General features: G+C 36.8%; 1 protein-coding gene across 2 annotated transcripts in view; it reads right to left on the reverse strand.

The window, feature by feature from the left end:
* lrrc1 (leucine rich repeat containing 1) overlaps nucleotides 1-21084 on the reverse strand; it is a 39248-nt gene extending 18164 nt beyond the window's left edge. Inside the window, exons 1-9 of one of the 2 annotated variants that reach the window (XM_042736100.1) lie at nucleotides 20541-21084; nucleotides 8251-8368; nucleotides 5483-5561; nucleotides 4357-4446; nucleotides 2559-2615; nucleotides 2387-2450; nucleotides 906-980; nucleotides 532-676; nucleotides 57-175 (exon numbers count right to left, since the gene is read on the reverse strand). In XM_042736100.1, coding sequence (XP_042592034.1) covers nucleotides 57-175; nucleotides 532-676; nucleotides 906-980; nucleotides 2387-2450; nucleotides 2559-2615; nucleotides 4357-4446; nucleotides 5483-5561; nucleotides 8251-8368; nucleotides 20541-20699 — 906 coding nt within the window. In that variant the 5' untranslated portion in view covers nucleotides 20700-21084. The remainder of the gene's footprint in view (nucleotides 1-56; nucleotides 176-531; nucleotides 677-905; nucleotides 981-2386; nucleotides 2451-2558; nucleotides 2616-4356; nucleotides 4447-5482; nucleotides 5562-8250; nucleotides 8369-20540) is intronic. The other variant, XM_042736101.1, reaches the window with a different exon arrangement.
* Between the last annotated feature and the right edge of the window lie 1737 nt (nucleotides 21085-22821).

Below are 22821 nucleotides of genomic sequence, written 5' to 3' on the forward strand. Positions count from 1 at the left end.
ATGTTTTCCTCTTGCTAACTGAAAGCATGTAGACAGTCTCCGGTGCTATAACTTACCACCAGCTGGTTTTCTGTCAGCACTAGTTCTGTCAGGCTTTCACAGTTGCCTATGCTCTCCGGGAGTTGGACTAATCGGTTTTGATCTGCTTTCAATATTGAAAGCAGTCTTAGTTTACCTAAAGGAAAACATATATTACAATATGATTACTGCATAAAAACAAAGTCAAACATCACAACTCACTACTGTGCTCTTTAAACAAAAGAGAACCCAACAAGAGTGGATAAGTAGGTTAACCACATGCCCAACAAACGTTCCATTAATATAAGCTCTTCAAGTTTGAACTGATATTTTGCATTAAAACAAAACAAAACAAGAAAATGAGTTTGTGTCTCTCCCTTTTCCAAACTAAAAATCAAACTCCTCCATCACCATCATCTAATTTCTGCAGGTTATGAAGCACAACAACCACACAGAAGCACACATACACAAACACACAGGCACTGCAGATAGCGGTCAGGTCCTAACACTGACCTAAGCCCTCCGGCAGCACATCTATGAGGTTCTGGGACACCAGGAGGTCAGTGAGGGAGAGGAGGTTTCCCATCTCCTCTGGGAGGCGCTCTAACTTGTTCTCGGATACATCCAGACATGTAAGGCTTCTCATACTCCCCAGTTCCTGATGCAGAGAAAGCACACACACACACACCCAAATGTAAACACAGACATATATACATATACATATATACATATACATATATATACACATACATACACATATATGTATGTCTGTCTGTCTAGCGGTCTGTCGGATCTTCATACATACACACACACATATACATATATATATGTATATATACGACAGATCGCTAGACAGACATCAACAGGACATGTCAGAAATACTTTACCGGTGGTATTTCAGACAGCTGGTTTCCATCCAGCCACAGGTCTTTCAGACTGACAAGACAGCCTATTGTCTCGGGCTGCAAGAAAAGTTTGACAGAGTTCAGATGGAGCAGTGAGAACACAGCAGGTAACTGTTACCGACGTGCACTAGAAAGCAGGCCAGCGCGAAACTGTCATGAAATGGTATTCTGACATAGTCCAGCCTCTGTCAAACTGGGGACGTATTCATGGAAACAAGGGTTTTAGACTTGGACAAACGACAGTACACTAAATAAACGCTTGAAAAATGTCCCAATGTTTCAATTAATGTGTGAATCTCGAGAGACCTACCAAAAAAAAGATTGAAAACATCAGTCCATTTTCCTTTTTAAAAAAGATTACTATTATAAGGAGCCCCAGTAGTATTTGTCTGCAAGCTTGTCACTTTAAGTGAATAATTTTTGTTATATGGCAATTAGTCTCTTGCATTTATGCAATATACTAGAGCAAAATTTGAGAAGGGAGTCAAAAAGATCCCACAACATGCTGGTAAATGTAACTTCTGTAGTTGTTAACTGGCGGGATTATGCTAATTGTAAATGACATACTTTATTTACCAATTATTTAAATTCGTCAAAATGCACACATTTAATTATCAAATCTGAGGTTTGCAATGCATTTGTGAATCCAGAAGAGAGTTTTAAGGAAGGCAAGGATTATCTACTACCAATTAGAGATATTGCTGTAACACAATTTCACAATTAACCACAGTAAAAATGTGAATTAAAAAAAAAAGTTTGTTTTGGTTTTGTTTTCTTTGTGCACAAAAAGTATTCTTGTAGCTTCATAGAATTATGGTTGAACCACTGATGTCACATGGACACCCACGGAAAAACACGAGATAGTCTCCATTCATTTTAACCAATAAGAAATGGATTGCAGCTTTTACGACTTTATGATCATATTTATAGTTCATTTGAGGCAGTTTTTGGCGTTATTTTAATGGCAAACATGGAGAGTGCATTATTGTAATACGAGAGGAAGCCAGCACGAATCTCTCGAAACTTATGACAGCTATGGTTTAAATGATCATATTTCAACAATGAATTATAGTAGAAACAATTATATCATTAGAAAGTAAATTTGCAGTCGGCGCCAATAGCCTTGCGGTTAGTGCGCCGACATATACAGCGCAACTGCGCTGACGGCGACCCGGGTTCGAGTCCCGGCTCGTGGTCCTTTGCTGATCCCGCTCCCCTCTCTCTTCACCAAAAAAACACTTTCCTGTCTACTCTACACTGTCCTTTCCAATAAAGGCATAAAAAAAGCCCATAAATAAATCTTTAAAAAAAAAAAAAAAAAAAAAAAAAAAAAGAAAGTAAATTTGCAAGTTAAATGTTTGTATACAACTTTACAACTTTGTATACAAGTTTTGATTATTATATCTGAAAGTAAATAAGCATATTAGTCCATTTAGAGCATGCCATTAAATCTCAACACTTACCAAATTATACAGTTCATTGCTTCCTACATCCAGTTCTTCAAGTTTATGAAGTTGAGACAGAGACCTGATTGAAAAAAATAAATAAATAAATAAATAAATAAATAAATAAAAAAGATCAATTTGCTTTTGCCATATGTACACACACACACAACGTTCTGAGGTGTACACTTACTCTGGCAAATAAGTCAGCAAGTTCTCTCGGAGTTCCAGTGATACCAAGTTAGAGAGGCTAAATAAAAAACAGGAACAATGCACAATCTTAAGTATATGCATAAATGTAAACCATTAGACATTCGAGCAGTAAATTATTTTGTCCTGATGTGTTTTCTCAATTTCATTTGCATTACAGGACCACTACACATATTGCCATTAAGACAGTTGTTTTGGATATTTTAAGAGTAACATTTACAACACAAAGCTTCTTCCAAGTCCACATAAAGACCATTAAAGGATATCAAGATAAAGTAATAACATCTCAACCATAAGCACACATTGGACTAATTAAGACTTTATATGTTTTTTGAATTAGTCTCTTAAGCTCCCAAAAGGCTGCATTTGATAAAAAATAAAGTAATATTGTTATTATAATGTGAAATAACCATTTTCTATTTGAATATTGTAAACCGTAATTGATTGCTGTGATCAAAGCTGAATTTGCAGCATTATTACTCCAGTCATCAGTGTCACATGATCCTTCAGAAATCATTCTTATATGCTGGTTTGCCGAGTATTATCAATGTTGAACACAGTTGTACTGACAAATATTTTTATGGAAACCAGGTACACTACCATTCAAAAGTTTTGAGTCAGAAGCAAACTCCTCACAGCAATGTCTTCTCGTTTTCTGTTCAAATATACTGTGCACTGAGATAAGGTTCATCTATGTGCTGACAGTGAAGGTTTAGGCGCTGTGGGAAGCACACTTAAGACACATCCTGAGATAGCAATCACAATCTTCCAGCACATGCTCACTGCTCTGAGCCTCACAGACGGGGAGTGGCATTCCCTTTTATTTATTTCAGGGCTTCCAGGGGCTTTCTGCTATTTAAAACCTGATATGGTTTTAAAAACAATAACTACACCAAATTATGTAACAGGAGGGCAAAAGGACTTCCCCATTTAAATTGAACAGAAGCCAGTAATTCTGAGACAAAATCGCTCGCATTTCTAGAAAAACAACTTTCAGCAATCAAGGGTTTCATTTCTCAGTAGACGGATTCAAAACAAAAATGAAAAAGGTTAAGATGTGTGGCTATCTGATCGCTTCAGTCAGTCACACGGACAGCTTGATTTCAAGGACTATTTGTCAGTAAAAATTTAATCAACCCAGAGAAGGGACAAGAGTTCAACATGCTTTCAAACGTCTGGAGATCAAGGCTATAGAGACAGCTAAAGTCACACAGACATTAATCAGGTTTGTCTCCTGAAATGAAAACGGAGAGAAATAAAAGAGGATTATTGCTCGAGGCTGTATTTCAATTCCACAAACTAAAGCCTTTGAATGCTGCAGTAATAACTGTCCGCCCTCAGTCAGGGGAAACAGTGTCAGTGCTGCATGTTAATGTTTTTGTTTGTAAATATGCATGTGTGTGACTGAGCTGACTATAGAATGTGTCTACTAAAGTTTAAAAAGTTCTGTTATCATATCAGCAATAGTCATTAAGTCATGGGATAATTATTACTGTAACCATCTCAGATGCTGATAAGAGTCCTACAATACAGAGAAGGAAGACGCCACAACTAGGATGGACCTAGCAAATGAAGTCAGTTCATCTCAAAGACTGAATGTCTACATCAGCGATCAAATTTCACATGAAATCATCTGAGAATGTCATCATAGATCAAACCCTCTTAATATCATAAAAATATCCCTCTAAATATTGCAAACAAAGAGCCAGATTATCTGGTCTAATAAAAGGAGAGTACCTAAAAACAAACTGGATTGCAGCTGAAAGATGCACAACACTTACTTTCCAATGTTGTCTGGAAGTGATTGTAAAGAAATGTCATTGATGGAAAGGCATGTTAAACTCCGTAATTCCGGAAAACTTTCTGGCAATCTGAAACAAAACAAAAACAAACCCAGTTCACACAGGGAATGTCAGAAGAGAATAACGTGCATCTGCTCTGCTGGACAGGTGAAAGAACAGAGCATGCTCATGCCAGCCAAACATGATTACTCACTATTATATAAAAAAAATAAAAAATAAAACAAAACAAATAATTGCTAAAAAGAAAGTTCTGCCAGTAAACTAAAACCAAATCATATGGTGGTTTGTTACAAAATAACCAGAGAATACAGAAGCAGTCAAGCATTGTAACAAATTGGCAAACAGGGCCACAGTGGATCCAGTGCTAATGCATAATGCATGACCTGTCAAGCACAACACAGCTATTAGGTTATCGTCAATAAACCGCATTTGTGGTGTAGTAGACATGCAATTAAGACTCGTTTAAAGAACCACCCAGCCTCAATGCACACACCACAAGAAGCACAAAGAAAAATGATTGTGGATCTGTATTACCAACCTGATGAAGTGTTGGAGGAGCTACTCTACAACCGCAGTCTACTCAGAATGTAAAACAGATAAAGTACTCACAAGATTTTCTTCACTTAAAGCTACTAACAAAAATGTAGCTAGCCACAGATGTAATGTTTTATTGATTAAATTAGAATTGTACTAGAAACTAGGGTCACACTTTATGTTAAGGTCCAGTTCTCGCCATTAACAAACCAGTAACTAGGACTTTTCCCTCAAACTTCTAATGTGGTGGTTATTAACAGTTAGTGCAGTAGTTGTTCAATTTAGATATTAGATAGGATTAGGGATGTAGAATATGGGCATGCAGAATAATACACAGCCAATGTGTTAATAATAGGCATACTAATAAGCAACTAGTTAATAGTGAGAACTAGTTTCAATTCAAAACTGTACACTAATTAATATAACAAAATCTTGTAGCATTTTTGTTAATATTTTACTTTAGTTTTCCAGCATTTTTTTCATGAACTGACACCACACATTGAGCTTGGTAAAACATGTCAGTAATCATACAGGACCAGAATATCACACAAAAGCTGAAGTGCACAATTACCTTGTCAAAGGATTTCCACTAAAATCTGCTACTTGGAGGGTTTTACAATATGAAATGCTTTCAGGGAGTTCCATAATGTCTGTGAGAAAAAGAGGAAACAGATTTAATCCACTTACAACAATAAAACCCTTGCTATATTCAAAACAATGGCCTTGTCCCAAAACCTAGAGAGCTGCCCATAAGCAGCATTTGAGGAATTACTGGTAAACTTCCAACATTAGGGCAGAGATGCTTTTAAGAAGAAGCCTTCCTTTGACCGCATTCTAAGTCAGCACAGCATGCATCCTTTACCGAAACATGCAAGATGGCATTAAATCATTATTTATAATTACCTATCAGTAAGCCCCACCCCCTTTAGTTACTGTCACTAACTCAGACAAATAAACTGAGTTGCTAACTGTTTTACAATGACAGCTGTCCAAAGATGTTTTTGAACAATTTTGAACATAAAAGGACCACCTCTTGTTGAGGAGCATTCGAGTGGGACTTAAATATGCCATGGAGGGATCTATGACAGATTTGACTTTTAATATGGTAGGATTAATTTCAAAGTGAAGGTTTACAGATCACAATGCAAGCAGGAGAAACCTTGTGTTACGGTCACCATGATCGCAGATGACAACATCCAGGATCTTCACTGTTCATGTGCCGCAGGGTAAGATGAAATTAATTTACATTCATCCAGGTTAATATGAAGAGGCACTGAAATGTAGACCCTCGTTTATGTGTTTTTCCCCTACACTGTACATGACGTGAGAACAGTTCATTATTTATGTTTGTACGTTAGCATACTCACACAAACTTTAACATTAGCTAGTTTTAGCCAGAGATACCTTGCTGAAACACAAGATGACATTAACGCTTTGCTTGAGCAGATGAAAACTGTAACTTAATGAGAGTATGACAACCAGAAAAAAAAACATTCTCTGTCTTGTTTGGGCTTAGGAAATGGAATAAAATAAATTCCATTGCCCATCCTCTCAGGATAGCTGGAATCAGTGTTACAAGTACCACAAGCACATCGCTTTACCATTTTTTTGTAGCATAAACACCATCAAACCATGAGAGCTTCGGATCTTCCAATGTTTCTATATGGCGCTAAACCTAAAGATTTCAAACTGATACTCAACTGCTATTGGCTCATCTGCATTCGTGGGAGGGGCTTACCGATAGGTCACAGCAAACAATTAAATCTTTTAGACAATAAAACTATTTCCTATCTTACTCAACATCTGAGTGTGCTATGCAGTTTTATACTAGTAGAGCACTGCGTTGTGAGCTTAATGTTAATGCAAAACTCCAGTGAGGAGCGCTATAGAGCGTGACAGTATATTCATCCACTTATTCAGAGGCCTTGGTTCTGGAAGTATTTTTCCTGTAGAGACTTTTAAAAAAGGCAATGTCATTTAAAGATGTCTAACACAGACTGAGAGCATAGGGAAATTTGCATTGCTTCACTGGAGTGGTCAGGCCACTTAAGTGTTCTTCTGCCGCAGTTTCCTTATCACGAGTCTCTGATTGCTGAACATTTCTGGGTAATGTGGTTTTTCCACCAGGAATTCCGCTATTAAACATGATTCATTTAAAAATGAGTTGAAGTATTGCTGGCTGATGGTTTCAACAAAAGCCTATACCACTGATTAACAACCTCGTAGCTCACCGTAGGTTTGTCTTAGTTAAGCTAATGTCAAAATCAATTTCTCCATATGGAGAAACTGAATAGAGCCGTGAATCTTTACCGTTCCATTTCAGATGCTTCCTTACAAGATACAGAGACAGCAAGGTAGCTTACAGGGGTTTGGAACAAAGCCAATATTTCAATCATTTATGTGTCGGCCATAAAAATGCTGCTATACCTAAGAGGGATCAGAGTTCAACTACAATACAATGTCAATTTATAAGGGAGGAACTTCCACAGCAAGACAGCGTGTAAACACACAGAGCATAAACCATTCTTAAAAAGGATAGTTACGTTACATTACACTAGATTTAGTCATTTAGCAGATGCTTTTATCCAATGAGACTTACAAATTAGGACAATGGAAGCAATCAAAATCAACAAAGGAGCAGCCAAGAATGAAAATTCAAGACGTTTATACACCCTCATCACTTCGCAAACCTGACTGTAGGCGTGTCTCCAATACTCTTCAAATTGCACAAATTTAAATTGCGAATTGAAAATACGCCATATTGCCAAAGTTTTGCGCAAATCTGTAATGGAAACGCGCCTATTGAAAAAATAGTCCTTCAGTATAACATACAAAAACAGGACACAAAATAAGGAACACTGGAGTCCAAACAACATTCAACCCCACTGACTTTAAATGTATGGAAAAAAATCTCAAAATATCTATGCTGTATAGCAGAAGAAATAAAGTCATACAGGTTAAGAAACACATGCGGGAGAGTAAATAGGGGTAGAATTATATTTTTCTTGAAATATATCTTTAAGAAAGGTCATTTAAAATCTCAAGACACCACAAACCATGAAGTCTAGTTTGAAAACTGCCGCTTGAACAAAAATGGTAAAAATAGCTGAAACGAGAACTGAATTTTGGGCGTGTATACGCTGCGATCCAGGCTGGGAATTACTGTGGATGATGCTGAAAGCTTGTAAGTAATTGCTGAGCACAGAAACCCAGCTGCTGAAATATGCAGGGCGTATGCTTGAAGCGTGCGGGAAGGGCGAGACATGAGAGGCCAAAGTTTCTCACAGACACGTAGTACAGTAATTAAACAGTGGTCTGATAAAGCAAAGGGCTTCTTACCATTTCGAGAGATGTCTAGCTCTACGAGCTGGTTAAAGTTGGCTATATCCCCCGGCAGCCGCTGGATCTCATTGTCACTTAGGCCAAGTTTTCTCAACTTAGTCAAATTGAAAAATGGCTGCAACAGAGCAAGAAAAAAAAAAGTCATGCACATTCAGGACAAGTGCTAGTAATTGTACATAAAATCACAGAAATTAAATTATAAATGTAATTCCATATTTTTTTAATCACATAAAGAGTAAACGTGTACACAAAAAGTGTAATGTACAGTATCAAATGATCAAATCAAATTTATTTTTATATTTATTTAGGCATACCGTATAAAAAAAATAAACAAAGAAAGGCTGGATGGAAATGCCAAAATGCGGCTAACATCATAAGATGTGCATAAAAATACCTTGTGCACTCAGTTAAAGCAGATCATGTTTTAGTCGATAGGAAAACATATGCATAAACTGTGACAAACACATTTATAGATTAAATTACTGGATGTGTAAAAAATAAAAAAAAATCATATGACTTTACCTCAACATGATCATGTGACGGCAGGATAAATCATTTTAATCGGGATCACAGTTTCAGCTTTTCTTGAATTATTAAATTTGCATCTGTGATATTAACTTGCTGGGTATTTTATCATTTTATTTTGGCATTTGCATTGTACTGCATTGTTAACAAGCCTCCACAAATAAATCCACCCAGTCGGAATGTTTCTCCTAAATTGATACATTTGCTGCCAGTTGTTTAATCAATCTTCCCAACCTGGCAACCATGTGCATCTTCATATTACATAAAAAGCACTGATGAGCTTAAAATTTCGGCAAATCTGCAAGTATAAGTTTTGCTCCAGTATGTGTAAAACAGCTAGTCTGTTTACTTTCACATGATTAAATCTGGGAGCAATCCATGCATGCTGACATTCTCTTGACATATTTTTTGAGTCTAATAATTATGATTAAACATTATCGTGCAAGCATTAGCAGAACAAGCAGACCAATCTCATTGTGCATCTAAAATACAATTTTAGTCATTCTGAAATGCCAACATCTGTGATCTAAATTATTTGATTGTATATCAGTATACCTCACTGAATTGTTCAGAGAATTAATTCCTGAATTGTTCACAAGTCATTTATTATGTTGGGATGGAATTGAAAACTGTGCTTTATTTGCAATACAATATGCAAATTTTTCACATCAGTTTAATTCATGCCAAGATGAGATGGAAAACTAGATTACTACATAAATATTTTGCAGTATACAAACTTTTCTTTTTTTAAATAATAAAAGGTAACAAGTTGTCCTTGTTGTCACATGATCATAACACTTTCATCAAAATGGAAATAAATAGAATGCAATTCTGCATAGAAGCAGTCAAGTCAAGCGCTATGCATTGTGGGATTCCATACAGTATGCTTTGTTGTAGAATGCATATTTTGCCAATGCAGTGGGTTATTCTATGCATACAAAAATTGTGTACAGTATATACTGCAGAGATAGCAAGAATAGTACATTATTATGCTATTTCAAACATGGCCTACACAAATCAACAGGGTGTTTAGAGAGGATTATGGGTAATTCTGATGCTCTACTGACTCACATTTGAGTATTATTGATGTGTTGGTCTAGAAGCACAAGACAAACAAGAAACACCCCACACAAGGGCTACAAACAGAACCATATCCAAATATTCCACAATCAATTCACACAGAAAAAAACTCAACTAGTTTATTAGGTTAGTAATTACTAATGTCCAGTGGCCTGGCAAAAGCAGCTCAGTGTATGGCTCTCTGTGATGTAATCAGCTATTCATGTCTATCTGCTTGACCTACTTGTTCAGTTCCTCCCACCTCTCACTGGCACCACGACTGACACGAGGAAAAAAGTGCATTTGAAGCACCCCATAAATCAGCGCAGTCAGACAGAGACAAACAACCTGCCTGCAGCATCTCTCCAGCAGTGCTTATATTGTACTTCCTGCATGTTCAGCTCAATACTCTAAAGCACGCTTGGCTCTAGATAACAGTATTAGAGGATATCATTATCATAAACGATCCTGAGCACTCGTGGTGTGTACACTCCATTGCTCCAACCCAGTGGAAAATACTCTAAAGCACGCTTGTGTTTAGATAACAGTATATATATATATAATTATATATATATATATATATATATATATATCTGTCCCCTGGGTGATGCTACCCCACGAACCACCAAGAGAGCGTATAAAATAAAAAAAAATTAAAAAAATTAAAAAAGGTAAATATTGGCAAGTAAAATACTGCAACATGACAATCCAACCAACAATAAAATCAGAAATGGACTTTAACTGTCAGCGCTCCTGCTTAAAGACTGTGATCCTGGTTCACGCAGCCCAAGAAGGGCTTTTCAGAAGTCAGCACACGCCATTAGAGTGACAATATGAGATTTATACACAATGTTTTTGCTCAAAACTTACTCTACTGTGACCTAATGCAGATATTGTATATATTAAACTGATGCATAAATGTATTATGAGACTGAATGCAGATGTTTACAGTCACCGTAATTTTGATCACGCAATATTGACTGATGGATGGGCAGAGAATCGTCTTTCTGTGAGTCATTAAGAAATTATGGTTCTATTGTAATTAAAGAAACATGAGGTAAATGTGTGAATAAATAATATGCGCACTTTTGGAATAAAAGTTTGTATGTTGTGTAGCGAAGCACTGATCAAAATGCACCTGAATATGTACAAGGTTTGCGTCTCGTTATTCTATTCAAAATATCATTCATTAACTCCCGATTGATTTTGCTGGCAGAAATACAAGCTATTAGTGTCATTGTAACCAAGTATGATCATAAATAGTAGTCAAATATCAAAGCTATCTTATCTCAAGGTCAAATTAGAATGTTTATTGTAAAAATGTTTCTGTAACAGCTGCCAAAAAATTATCTATATATTTATAGCACAAGGGATGGGCATTTCAAGGAAAAAGAATATTCTAAAATTGCAGTGTATTATTCAATTATTATTCAAAAATCACACCCCTCATACGCATGCAGGCACAAACACCCATAAACAGAGAGAGAGGGAGAGAGACAGGATTCACACTTTCAATCTGTATGATAAAACGGTATAATTCAGAAGACATGCTACCTTAACTAAAGCCATATAATGATTGTAACATGCTGAAACATATTAACATAATAAACACAACCGAATGACAGCACTTATTGACATAACAGTCCGTTGATTAGCATAAATGAACATTTAAAAAAATGGAACCCCTAAAGGGAGCAGATATGAGATTTTTCCCTGCTCAGGGTGTAGGGAGCAATGAACACAGTGCAGGGATCATTTCAGTCGAAACGCAGTTTACACATGTAGCTCTCTTCTAACGAGCTGGTTATATGAATCAGGTGTGTTAACTAAGAGATGTGCAAAATATGCAGAGCAGTGGGGCATGAGGACTGGGATTGGGAACTGCTGTGGTAAGGGGCATAACATTTTCGTCACACGCTTAAGGCATTCGGCCAATCACAACGCACTGGATAGCTGGCCAATCAGAGCACATCTTGCTTTTCAGAACGATGAGCTTTGTAAAAATCGACAGTTTCAGAAGGCGGGGCATAGAGGAGCAACAATAATGTAGATTAAGTGGAAACTTATTTGTTTTTTTTATCTTAAACCACATAAACACATTGCATTTCACCAAATACACAAAATAATATTCTTTGTAGCAACGTCATATGACCACTTTAAATTGTTGTCATCTTAAATACAAATTCAGTCATATTAAAAACATTTGGCTACTTTTAGCCTTATGCTCGAGCAATGAAACTAAGCAAGTAAATAATTAAATAGATTAGCACGGTAATATCGTGTCTCTGCGATGTCACAGGCTGACAATATGACAATTGAGCATATGACCCAATACTGCAGTGGACCTTTTTTTGCCTGTGAAATTTTGCTGAAATATTGCTAATGTGACTGCACCTCCACTCCACTTCAAATAATAAAGCAAAAGCAAGCAATCTTTCGCCATTCGAAGTTCTGTACTCCCTGAACATGCCTCAGAACAGGATGTGTTGCTTTATTTCTATTACTATGTTTGCACTTTTGGACCTTGACCATTTGACTTATGTATTTTGTTATTTATCTAATTTTTATTCAAATATGTGACCTGTTCTGGCCTAATTAGTCAGAAAGGCGCAGGGGCTAATTTTGAGCTACAGGAAGAAAAAAAAAAGAAAAAATGAAAAATGTTGATTTTGGTCAAATTTGAGTTTTTCACAAAAAATTGTTCATTAAGCCCTTGTCTAGTGATCCCAATGCTCCAAATACCAATTAAACATCTAAAAGTAGCATCTTTATTTGTACGTTTTCTGAGAAGAGTACCTTTTCTCCACTTGCTTCTCATACTTACTGTCATCCTGCAATAAAGACGCATCCGACAGCGTGTGATCCCGATACTCATATATACACACAGATTTACAATAGGCTAAACACATTTAAGTATTCACACAAACAATCTGTTACATGTGAACATTTGGGGAACTGTTGGGGAAAACATTGGATGTGAAACATTATATTAGATCCATGCATTACACTAGCTATGTCTTAAAGGGTTTGTTCACCCAAAAATTAAAATTCTGTCATTAATTACTCAGCCTCATGTCATTCCAAACCCGTAAGACCTTCGTTCATCTTTGGAAAACAAATTAAGATGTTTCTGATGAAATCCGAGAGCTCTCTGACCCTCCATAGACGAGCAACACATTTGCAATGTTTCCAGGTCCAAGGAAATCGGTAAAATAATCCATGTGACATCAGGGGTTTAACCATAATTTTACGAAGTTACGAGAATACTTTTTGTGCATGAAGAAAAGGAATCACTCTCTGCTCTTAATTGAACTGTTTTTGTGGTTTTAATAATTTATTTGTAACGAACAATTAAGTGATTTTTACATCTTCCTATTTTTTTTCTTACTTGAATGCTTATGTTTAGATGCAAAATGAAAAAAAGCAATACACTATACACTTGTTTCTTTCTTATATTTGTTCTTTTTTTTTGCATCGTTCTTATTTATAACAACAAAGATAAAATAAAAAACAGTGAGCAGCGCATTCCCGGGTTCGCAGGATCACAGAACTTATTTCACCACTGTGAATAAATGGCCATCCGAATCCAGGAGTTTTATCACTGAGGTGATACGTGAATTTATTTTCACAGACGTCCATATGAGAAACAATTACCGTCCAAATAGGGCTTTAGTATCCATACATGACATATATAGAATTCTTCTGACAGAAAAATCCATCCACCAGCAGCTAAGCTAAGACTGAAGAGAAAAACTATGAAAGAAATGCTTATTCAGGCAAACTTTACAACTCTGTTGGAGAGCCAGCGCAGAATGGTGTGAAACTGACTTCAAAAACTGTGTTGCTGCTCTTTGAGTTCCATGCAAAAAAAATGTATAATGCATTGCGTTTCACGCAGCTTTTCAAACACCGTTTGCAAAACCATCTGAAGACCTTCATGGTAACTTGCAGAAGAAGCCACAACAAAGGGGAGCGGTTTTGGACATCATAGTGTGAAGAAAAAAAAAAAATAATTGTATGCAAATAATTTTATATTCCTCCACTAGCATACACATTTAAAACTAAATGATGGGATTTTAAAGAAATTGTCCAATCAAAATCTAAAAAGTGAAAAAGTTATGTCTTACAATAATACAATAATGCAACTGCCATCTGACATTTGTGTACATGGACACAGGCATCCCCCAATACTGAAAATAAATTAATTGTGATTTATAAAATTTGTTTTAGTTTTTTCCCAAATTCCATTTTTCTGTAAGCTTTTGTGATTTAATAATCAAAAAGCATTGAGTTGATATCATGAAACCTATAACCTAACAACTTTTTTTTTTCTCAAATACTGTGTTTCACATTTAATTTTTTTCAGAATTATAATTTAATCGTTTAAATACATTTTAATCATCAGGTCTAATCAACTGAATTATTAAAACTTTACCAAATTAACAATTTAACATTTTTACAGTAATAAGGCCCTAAGTTTTGTGTTTTCTTTTTTTTGTTTGTTTTTTTTTTAGAAATGATGTGCTGTCTTTTTTAATTATTCTGACTATATCATAACAGTGGTAATCAAATGAAGGCATAAAATGTTGAATCTTTTGTTAAAGGTGAATTGCTTCACAAAAGCATCCCAGTTAAAAATTGGCAAATTCCATGACATTCAAATCAATTCTATTTTTATGACTGGATTCTGTCTGCTTTTCTGCATAGCATTGAGCCTCATCATCCCTACTGAATCAACTATTCAACTGCACTTGAACTCCTACTCTGACCTTCATGAACCCAACTAACCAAAAAAAATCACGTGAAATCTACGCCAGAATAACAAACAGGCCATTATCAAAAAGAGAAGAACAGAAATGCTGCTCTTCTTGTTTTCAGTCTCTCTTCTCACTCTTTAATCAAAACGTTAGTGCTACACAGGAAGAGAAAACTGTCTAGACAATAGACACAGAAACCTCCCAAGACTGCAACAGGTCTGGCACACAATAGAGCTCTTTAGACTCAGATGTTCATACCACACTCATCTCAATACTTCCTTTGCAATGCCAGCTACAGTTTATAAAAGGTGATGGATGAAAGCAGAAACCTGTGAGAGTGTTATCGGGCGGACACATCGTTGAGGAGGAACACTGAACCTGTTCTTCCTGTTAATGAAGCTGGGCTGCTGTCACCCCTCCTCCACCCTTCAGCCAGCAAATGCTAGTTTACATTAACCTTAACCCCTCGGTCAATATTTGAAGCCTCATTGGATTCAAATACAGTGAGACACAAAGCTAACAAAAAAGATCTACAAAATCATTTAAATGTCCATCTAACCTGTATAAAAAAATAATAATAATAATAAAAAAACATTAATTTCTAATGTGATCATTAAAATATCTAAGGGTGTATTCACACCATGAAAGTCCGCTAGTTCACTTGCTTTGGTCCATACCAAATACAATGTTGATTTTTGACTGCCCTTTTTGCAAGTGAACCAGAAATTGTAAACAAAACTACACGTGTGCCAAGGTCATCCATTCATTGGACAGAAATTCTCAAGCAGAGAAAAGCAGGAAGTTCAAAAACAGATTTTTCGTAGTGCATTGTTATTATTTTACTGATTTTCTGTTATTAGCTACAAACGCAATATGAAGACACTTATGAACATCAGATGAGACAATCAGATGAGTCATCTATACGATGTTGTAACAAGGATTTTGCGAAGACGAAGAAGTGCTGCAAGACGGTTCCAGCAGAGAGAGCATCTTCTTATGTGTGCCTACCATAGCATACTGACCATGGCACTGCGCAGAAGACGGATTAGGTATATATAAAAATAAATAAATAAATAAATAAAAAATAAAATAAAAAACAGCGCGCATAGGAAAGCGATGGCAGGCTTTGGCAAGTGGGGACATACTAAATCGCTTAACGTACCTAAACACCGACCAGGGGAAACCAAATTTCTCTCAAACCTTACTTGTAATAAACACTACCATCAAAAGAACGAGCCCTTATTCCTCAGTTAAAGTGAATAATATCACGTTAAGCGTTTTCTCCCCCAAAAAAGTCCATTATAAGGAAACAGCTTAACGTGTTTTAACGTAGCCTACCTTAACAATGACCGTGGAAAACCAAACATCTGTCAAATGTTACTTATAATAATCACTTGCTACTGTCATAAGAACGAGCTCTTACTCAGCGTATGAAGTGAATAATATCTCGTTACGTTAATATTAAGTTAATATAACTTTCTCCCCCACAGGTGTCCATTATATGGAAACAGCTTAACGTGGATGCAAAATGGTGTTTATTATAAGTAAAATTTGACAGAAGTTTGGTTTTCCCCGGTCGCTGTTAAGGTACGTTAAACCACGTTATGTTTCCTTATAATGTACTTCTATGGGGAAGAAACCGCTCAATGTGATTTGTGGGCGACCGCTCAAATCCCCTCTCCTTCATCCTTTCACTGAACTTGCTGAACACATTGGCATTTTTATGCGTCTTCTCCAGACTGTTAACTCAAAAGGCGCAGTGCTTTCTGCAGTTTGGTCGGATCGAGGTCAGATCATATTCACACCTTAAACGAACCATACCAGAGTTCGTTTGGAACCGAACCGAGACCACCTCTTCAGCTGGGTCTCGGTTCGGTTGTTTGGTGCGCACCAGAGTGCGATTGCTGTATTTACACCTGCCAAAAAGATCCACACCAAAGAGGGAAATGAACCAGAGTTTGTTTCAATCGAACCAAACAAGACAGGTGTGAATACACCCTAGCTTCTCCAAATTAGAGATTTATGCTATAGGTTTATCAGCACTTTTTTTCAAATATAATGTATAACAAAGCTTAATTTACTTAATCATCTTAATCTAATCATCTATCATCTTAATCTAAATCCACATTTACTTGCCAAGAAAAGAGCAGTGTTCATTTTATTCAAAAAACAGTAGGCTTTTTTTGCCCAACTTACAATATAAATGACAATATTAAATTACTAATTTTAACCCAGCAGTGAAACAAAAAATAATAACGAATTTGTAAATGTGCTGATATTCTGGAAAAAACAGCTCTCTTCATTTTCAATGCAATCTGCTTCATCAGGCTACATCAAGTGAAAGCGAGCACCGTGACTTTTGTTTGTTTGTTTACAAAGTGAGTGCCATCATAACTTCAGCTCACACAATTACATTTACACAACTGCAGACAATACATATCACACACCCCTACACTCCTAGCCATTATTTCACATAAAAAAAGGCTTAGCAAAGCTTGCTGAGAGAGCAGTGACTAGTGGTTCCCCCACACACGATTAACTCTCCTCACAACATTCCTCACATTTTAGGCCAAACATGAAGTCTGATTCCAGGAAATCTCCATGATAAGAGCTTTCACATACAAACCGACAAGAAACAGGCTTTAAGATGTGTGTGTTTTCCCCTTCTTCTCAAGCTCAGTCTAAACTGCACGCTTTTGACTTGGATATGCCCCGCGGTCACATTGGGTCTCCAAAGGAGAGTTAAAAGTCCAACCATTAACTAAATTCTCTCTCAGTGTACACTTCTGGGAGGTTTCTATTTGTCTCCAGAGACTTAAAAACACACTGTAGCTATGCTAAAGAATCCTATTGGTTGCTCTTAAAACAAATGCCCTACTTCACTGACTTTAGCAAACAAACAGCAGGAGTCTGGATACCACAAACCAAGATGTCAAGCAGCACATTTTACAGGAATGGCAACAATTCAGAGCAACCAGGTGTTTTGGTCTGGTCAAAAATATATACATTCAGACTTAGATACATGATTTTAAAAAGAACATCTCCCTCTCAATGAGCTGTTGACCACAAATGACCAAGTCATTGAGTCAGTGCAGTGAACGCAAGAACTGAATCAAGAATAACTTTTGTGAAGTAGACAAAGTAGATCCAAATCTGAAATAAATGATTCATTAACCAATTGAACATTGCTAAAACATGTTGGCCTAAATCATATGCCACTCTTTTATCTTTATTTTTTTAATGGGGAAATTAGTTTTGCTGTACTGCTCATAACTTGCAAAAGTGTCTAAAAAAAAAAAAAAAAAAAAAAAAAAAAAAAAAAAAAAGGAATGTGATCAGATTGTGATCAATACTTTTTTTTTCCCCGTATCACTCACCCCAATCTCTACTTTTATCACTGTTCCTCATACAAAACTATAGTGCGCCTTTAGAAGAATTGGGATCCAGCATTGTGTGGACTACTTTTTATGATACTTTCATGGTGCCTTAAATCTTCTTGCCTCAGTGAAAGCTTCATTTATTTTATGCAGGGAAAAGAGCAGCCAGGACATTATTCAAAGTTCCTTCTTTTGTGAACAACATGAAAGCAAGTAAATGTAGAAAGAATTTCCATGAACTGTGCTCTAAACTGTTTCTGTTTCTCTGATTTATAAGCTACTAAAAATTAAGATGAACATGCTCAGACACGAATAACTGAATTCGATAGGTAACGCAGCTTCTTACAATACATGGTTAAAAACTGGGATGCACTCCGTTCAACCACTCAGCCCTTAAAGAGAAAGTCTGATATGTGGCCAATTTACTTACTTTAATAACTTTTTTTTTTTTACTTACTTTTTTTTTATCCCAGCAAAGGTTTATACAATAACTGTGGAGACCTATACTATTAATATAGGACAAAAACCTTTGACGTTATCCATTTTGATATGTATTTCTCAGGACAAAAACCTTAAACTGGTTTGGGCATTATACGCAAAACACTGAAGTTTTATTTTATGAAGGATTTTTAATTATGAATATAATATTCATCCTCTCCACAGTAGCTATTCACAATATTTATAAAATGGTATAACTATGAGCTGGAAAATTTGCTTGGTCCTGTTTGATCTATTTCCTTGTTTTCCTTCAGCTTCTTATGTGAAAGAAACCTGACTTAGTCTTGCATTTAAGTTTAAGGATGAAACCTGCTCAAGGTCTTGCCGTCTGATTTCATAGACACTCTGGAATTCACTAAAATAGGATTAGCCCACACAGATAAGCTCAAATAGGTGTGAGATATGATGGTCTTGAATGTTTTACTGCCTTAGCCTTAGAGAGAGATGTGCTGCAGTTGTTCGGCACAGCACTGTAATCTATCACTGATCTTGAAGATTTCATTCATTACATGCTAAAGTATCGCTGCAAGCAATGCTGCTGGTCAGTCTATCAGCACTGCATGCAGGATGGACTGCTGCACACGCATGGGGAGCAAAGCAAACGTGTGCTCTTTACAAACTTTATAAAAGCCCTCCACTGCTCTGTTCTGAGAGAGTTCTTCTATGTTTTTGTGGTAAAGATTACACAAGGCTACTGTAATTGCATACAAGTGTGAGAGGGAAAGGCCTTTTTAAACTGATGCACTGCAGTGGGAGGTAGAGGGAGTTGTCCTGTGTGTCAGCAAAGCATCATGGTTAAATCAGCATTAGCCTGAAAATGTTCCCCGATAGTCCTCTCCACCGATCAGATGCTCTCTGCTGCTTCACGTATGGGTCTGCGCTCTGAAAGGTCACCAAAAAGGCAAAAGTGGAGCTTTCCGGTTCGAGAAAAGCTCGATGCAGCCCATTCATGTTATATTGCATACTAATGCAGGATGCATTTGTCAAGATTATTTAGAAGTTACTCTGGATCACCTAGGGTTTAGCGTTTAGTTCATGGATCATTTCTTTTGGGTTTGAACCACTGCAGCATTGTCTAATGGAGCGAGAGCTCACTGTCACAATGTTTTCCTCAACCACATTGTGCTGAGTTCTAGTGTTCTCTGCTGTCTGCACAATGACAGCGGTTGCGTTTCAAATCCTAGTGAGCTCCCTAACTAGAATGCATTTTTGTCAGTCACAGGTTCATACAACATGGCATTTTGGCATCATAAGTGTTTCTGTACAGCTCAGCCTACAAAGTCCAAAAATGATTCTGATTGCTGTCAAACAATTAATGACGACTAATCACATCCAAAATAAAAGTTTTTGTTTACATAATGTGTGTGTACTGTGTATATTTAAAACACACAGTATACAGTTTGAAAATATTTACATGTAGACTATATATTTATACTCATATACCTTACATATATTTTCATACTGTATATAAACATGACAGTTTTTCTTAAATATATGCATGTATGTGTGTGTATTTATATTTGCATAATAAATACAGACAGTACACACACACACGTTTTATGTAAACAAAAACTTTTATTTTGGACGCGCTTAATCGTTTGACAGCACTACAACAGTACTGCTGACACCCAGATGGCCAAAACCGCTCTGGAATCTGATCATGTCTATCATGCTAAAGGAACTTAGCTTCACCTATATTTTTTCAAGTATGCATAACAATACTGACTGCATCGTGGTTACGATGGCCAAAACTGCTGCTGATTTGCAACACACCTGATGCCCAAAACTGCTGCTGACTCAGAGTAGATGTCTATGACACCTAAAAATGCTACCTGACTTCCTGCAAGGAGGCCCCAATGATGCTCAATCCTGCTGCGGACTGGGCATGTGCCCCAAACTGTTGAAGGTCTCTCAGCTCACCCGCTGACCCGGAGCGCACCACGCGCAATGCTCTAACATGCAGGCGGCGTATTAGGATTTGAGACGCGGCCCACAAATGCTTCTCATTCATCCATTACTGAACAGTCTTTTCTAGCAACAGTGGTCCCAGTACAGGTTGGCGTCTTCTTACCTTGGGCAAATCCCGGAGCTGGTTGGCGTCCAGTAGAAGCTCTTCCAAACTCGCTCTGTAGCGATAGATCTCGTCCGGGACGAAGAGCAGCGAGCAGTGGCGCTTATCGATCGACTCGATGTGACGGCTGCACCGCCACAGAGGGATACAGTGAAACATCACGGGACGCTGATCCTAGCCCTAGACAAATCCGTACTGCTGGAAAAGTTGCCACAGCAATCAAAACTCAAACAAACAAGCCGGAGAAACTAGTAACGGTGAAAGAGCGCAACTAGTGTCGCATACAATCGAGCGATCTCCGACGCGAACGAAACATGGAATAAAACCGTCGCGCTCCACTTCTGCTTCCCTGGAGTTTTCTTTCCGCTTTTTCACCTTTTTCGCGACATCTTTACTGAGAGGCTGAGAAGTGTGCCTTATCGCTCTTGTAAGCGGTTACATGTCTGTTTAGTAGCGTTTATTTGGCGTTTTTCTGATCCCGGAGTTTCTGACCCGGAACATTCACTCCCTCATTCCAGACTGACGTCACGAATCCCACCGGCTCCTCCCTTTTTCTCTCGCTCCCTCCCTGCGCGTAAACACTACATAAATTACACTTCCCCTCACACACCTTGTCGCCCTTGAATAGTTATGTGACATTCAACAAGTTTATTCTGTTTCATATCTGTCCATCTATCACAAAATCTGGCAATCCAAGTTATCCAATATAGCTAATTAGTGTGCGTTTGCAGAAGAAAGGAAATCTTAACAATGTCCAGTCACAAATCTGTTTATTTGATTATCAACCCGATTTTATTTGAATATTTATTATTCAGCTACATCATACAGTAGCTTTTATTTGTTTTACATTTTTCAGAATGCTTTTTTTTTCAGGTTGAAATGAGAGCTTGGCATTCATTTAAAATAAAAAAAAAATATATATATATATATATATATATATAAACCTGCCAGATTCAGAACTGTGCAGTGCAACATGTTGTATTGTTTGCTCTGTTTTTCGTATTTTGACACGTGTTCATGTTTTGTCATTATTATTAAACTAATAATAATAACAATAGTTTGAAACTAGTAATTATGAACATGCATGACCTATAATAAAACAAAATGACCAGTGATAGATTAAATGGATTCCTACAGGAAAAACTTGTGAATACCACTCCCTTTTTTATGTTATCGGGACAATGATTCAACAAGGTTGTACTTCACATGTGAGGATATTACATAAGTGGGTTAAATTGAGACCTGAGGCTTATAGCATTATTGATACCATAAATTAAAACAGCATAGAATGTCATAAAATATCTTCATCTCAGGTTTAAAAATGGCACAAATTCAGTTTGTTCCCTAAGAGGATAGTAACTAATAAACTGCTAAGAGTAAAGAAAAAAATTGCAAAATCTTTTTTTTAATTTTCTTCAGTGAATAGATTGAGAGTAAACATAACCAAATAAGCAACAACAGCTATTGTAAAATGTCATGGAGCACTAATTGTTTGTTACTAATTTGCTTGCGATTTCGTAAACACTTCTTCACACTACAAGAGTCTAGTATGAACAGAGCTGAGCTAGAATGACAGCTAACGGCTCAAAACCTGCTGCTATGTTTGCAACACAAATCCTGTTTCAATAAATTGTTGTTTAAAAAAACGATATGACACACTATGACTGAATCAACACATCATGCTTATGCAGAAAGATTGGAGAGATACTTATTTTTGGAAGACACTTTCATTAAATTTCAAGCATGGATTATTAAAAAGAAAACACAAGCTTTTCCGCTGAGGAAAAATCAATCATACAGTTGACTGAACACACTTAGCCCTTTTCTGACAACATGCACCAACAGGCTTTTCTGCACAATTTAAACAGCAAAACAATTATGAACCACAAAACAATTAGCAAGAAAACATTTAGCAAGGGATTATTGTTTTTACCCAACAGCCATTCTAAAATCATAATAGAATTTTTAAGTTTAGATACATTTTTGAACTAGAAGTTTGAAATATAGCCGGTCCGAAAACATCCCCACGCATATCGCCCATGCCTCAATCTAACTGAGGCATTATTTCCCACCTGGCAATGGATACAATTGAAATCAATATTAACAAGTAACACTTTGTGAGGCAATACACACAGTAAGGATCTGTCATTCAAACAATATCAGCTGAAATGATGTGGTCACATTCTAATGATCTACAGGAAAAAAAGACCTGATCCCTCTGCGCTTCCACTGGATTTATTAGGTTTGTAAGGTACAGCCTACATTTCCTGCCTGTAGCTTA

The sequence above is a fragment of the Cyprinus carpio genome, chromosome B13 (genome assembly GCF_018340385.1).
Source record: "Cyprinus carpio isolate SPL01 chromosome B13, ASM1834038v1, whole genome shotgun sequence".
NCBI lineage: Eukaryota > Metazoa > Chordata > Actinopteri > Cypriniformes > Cyprinidae > Cyprinus > Cyprinus carpio.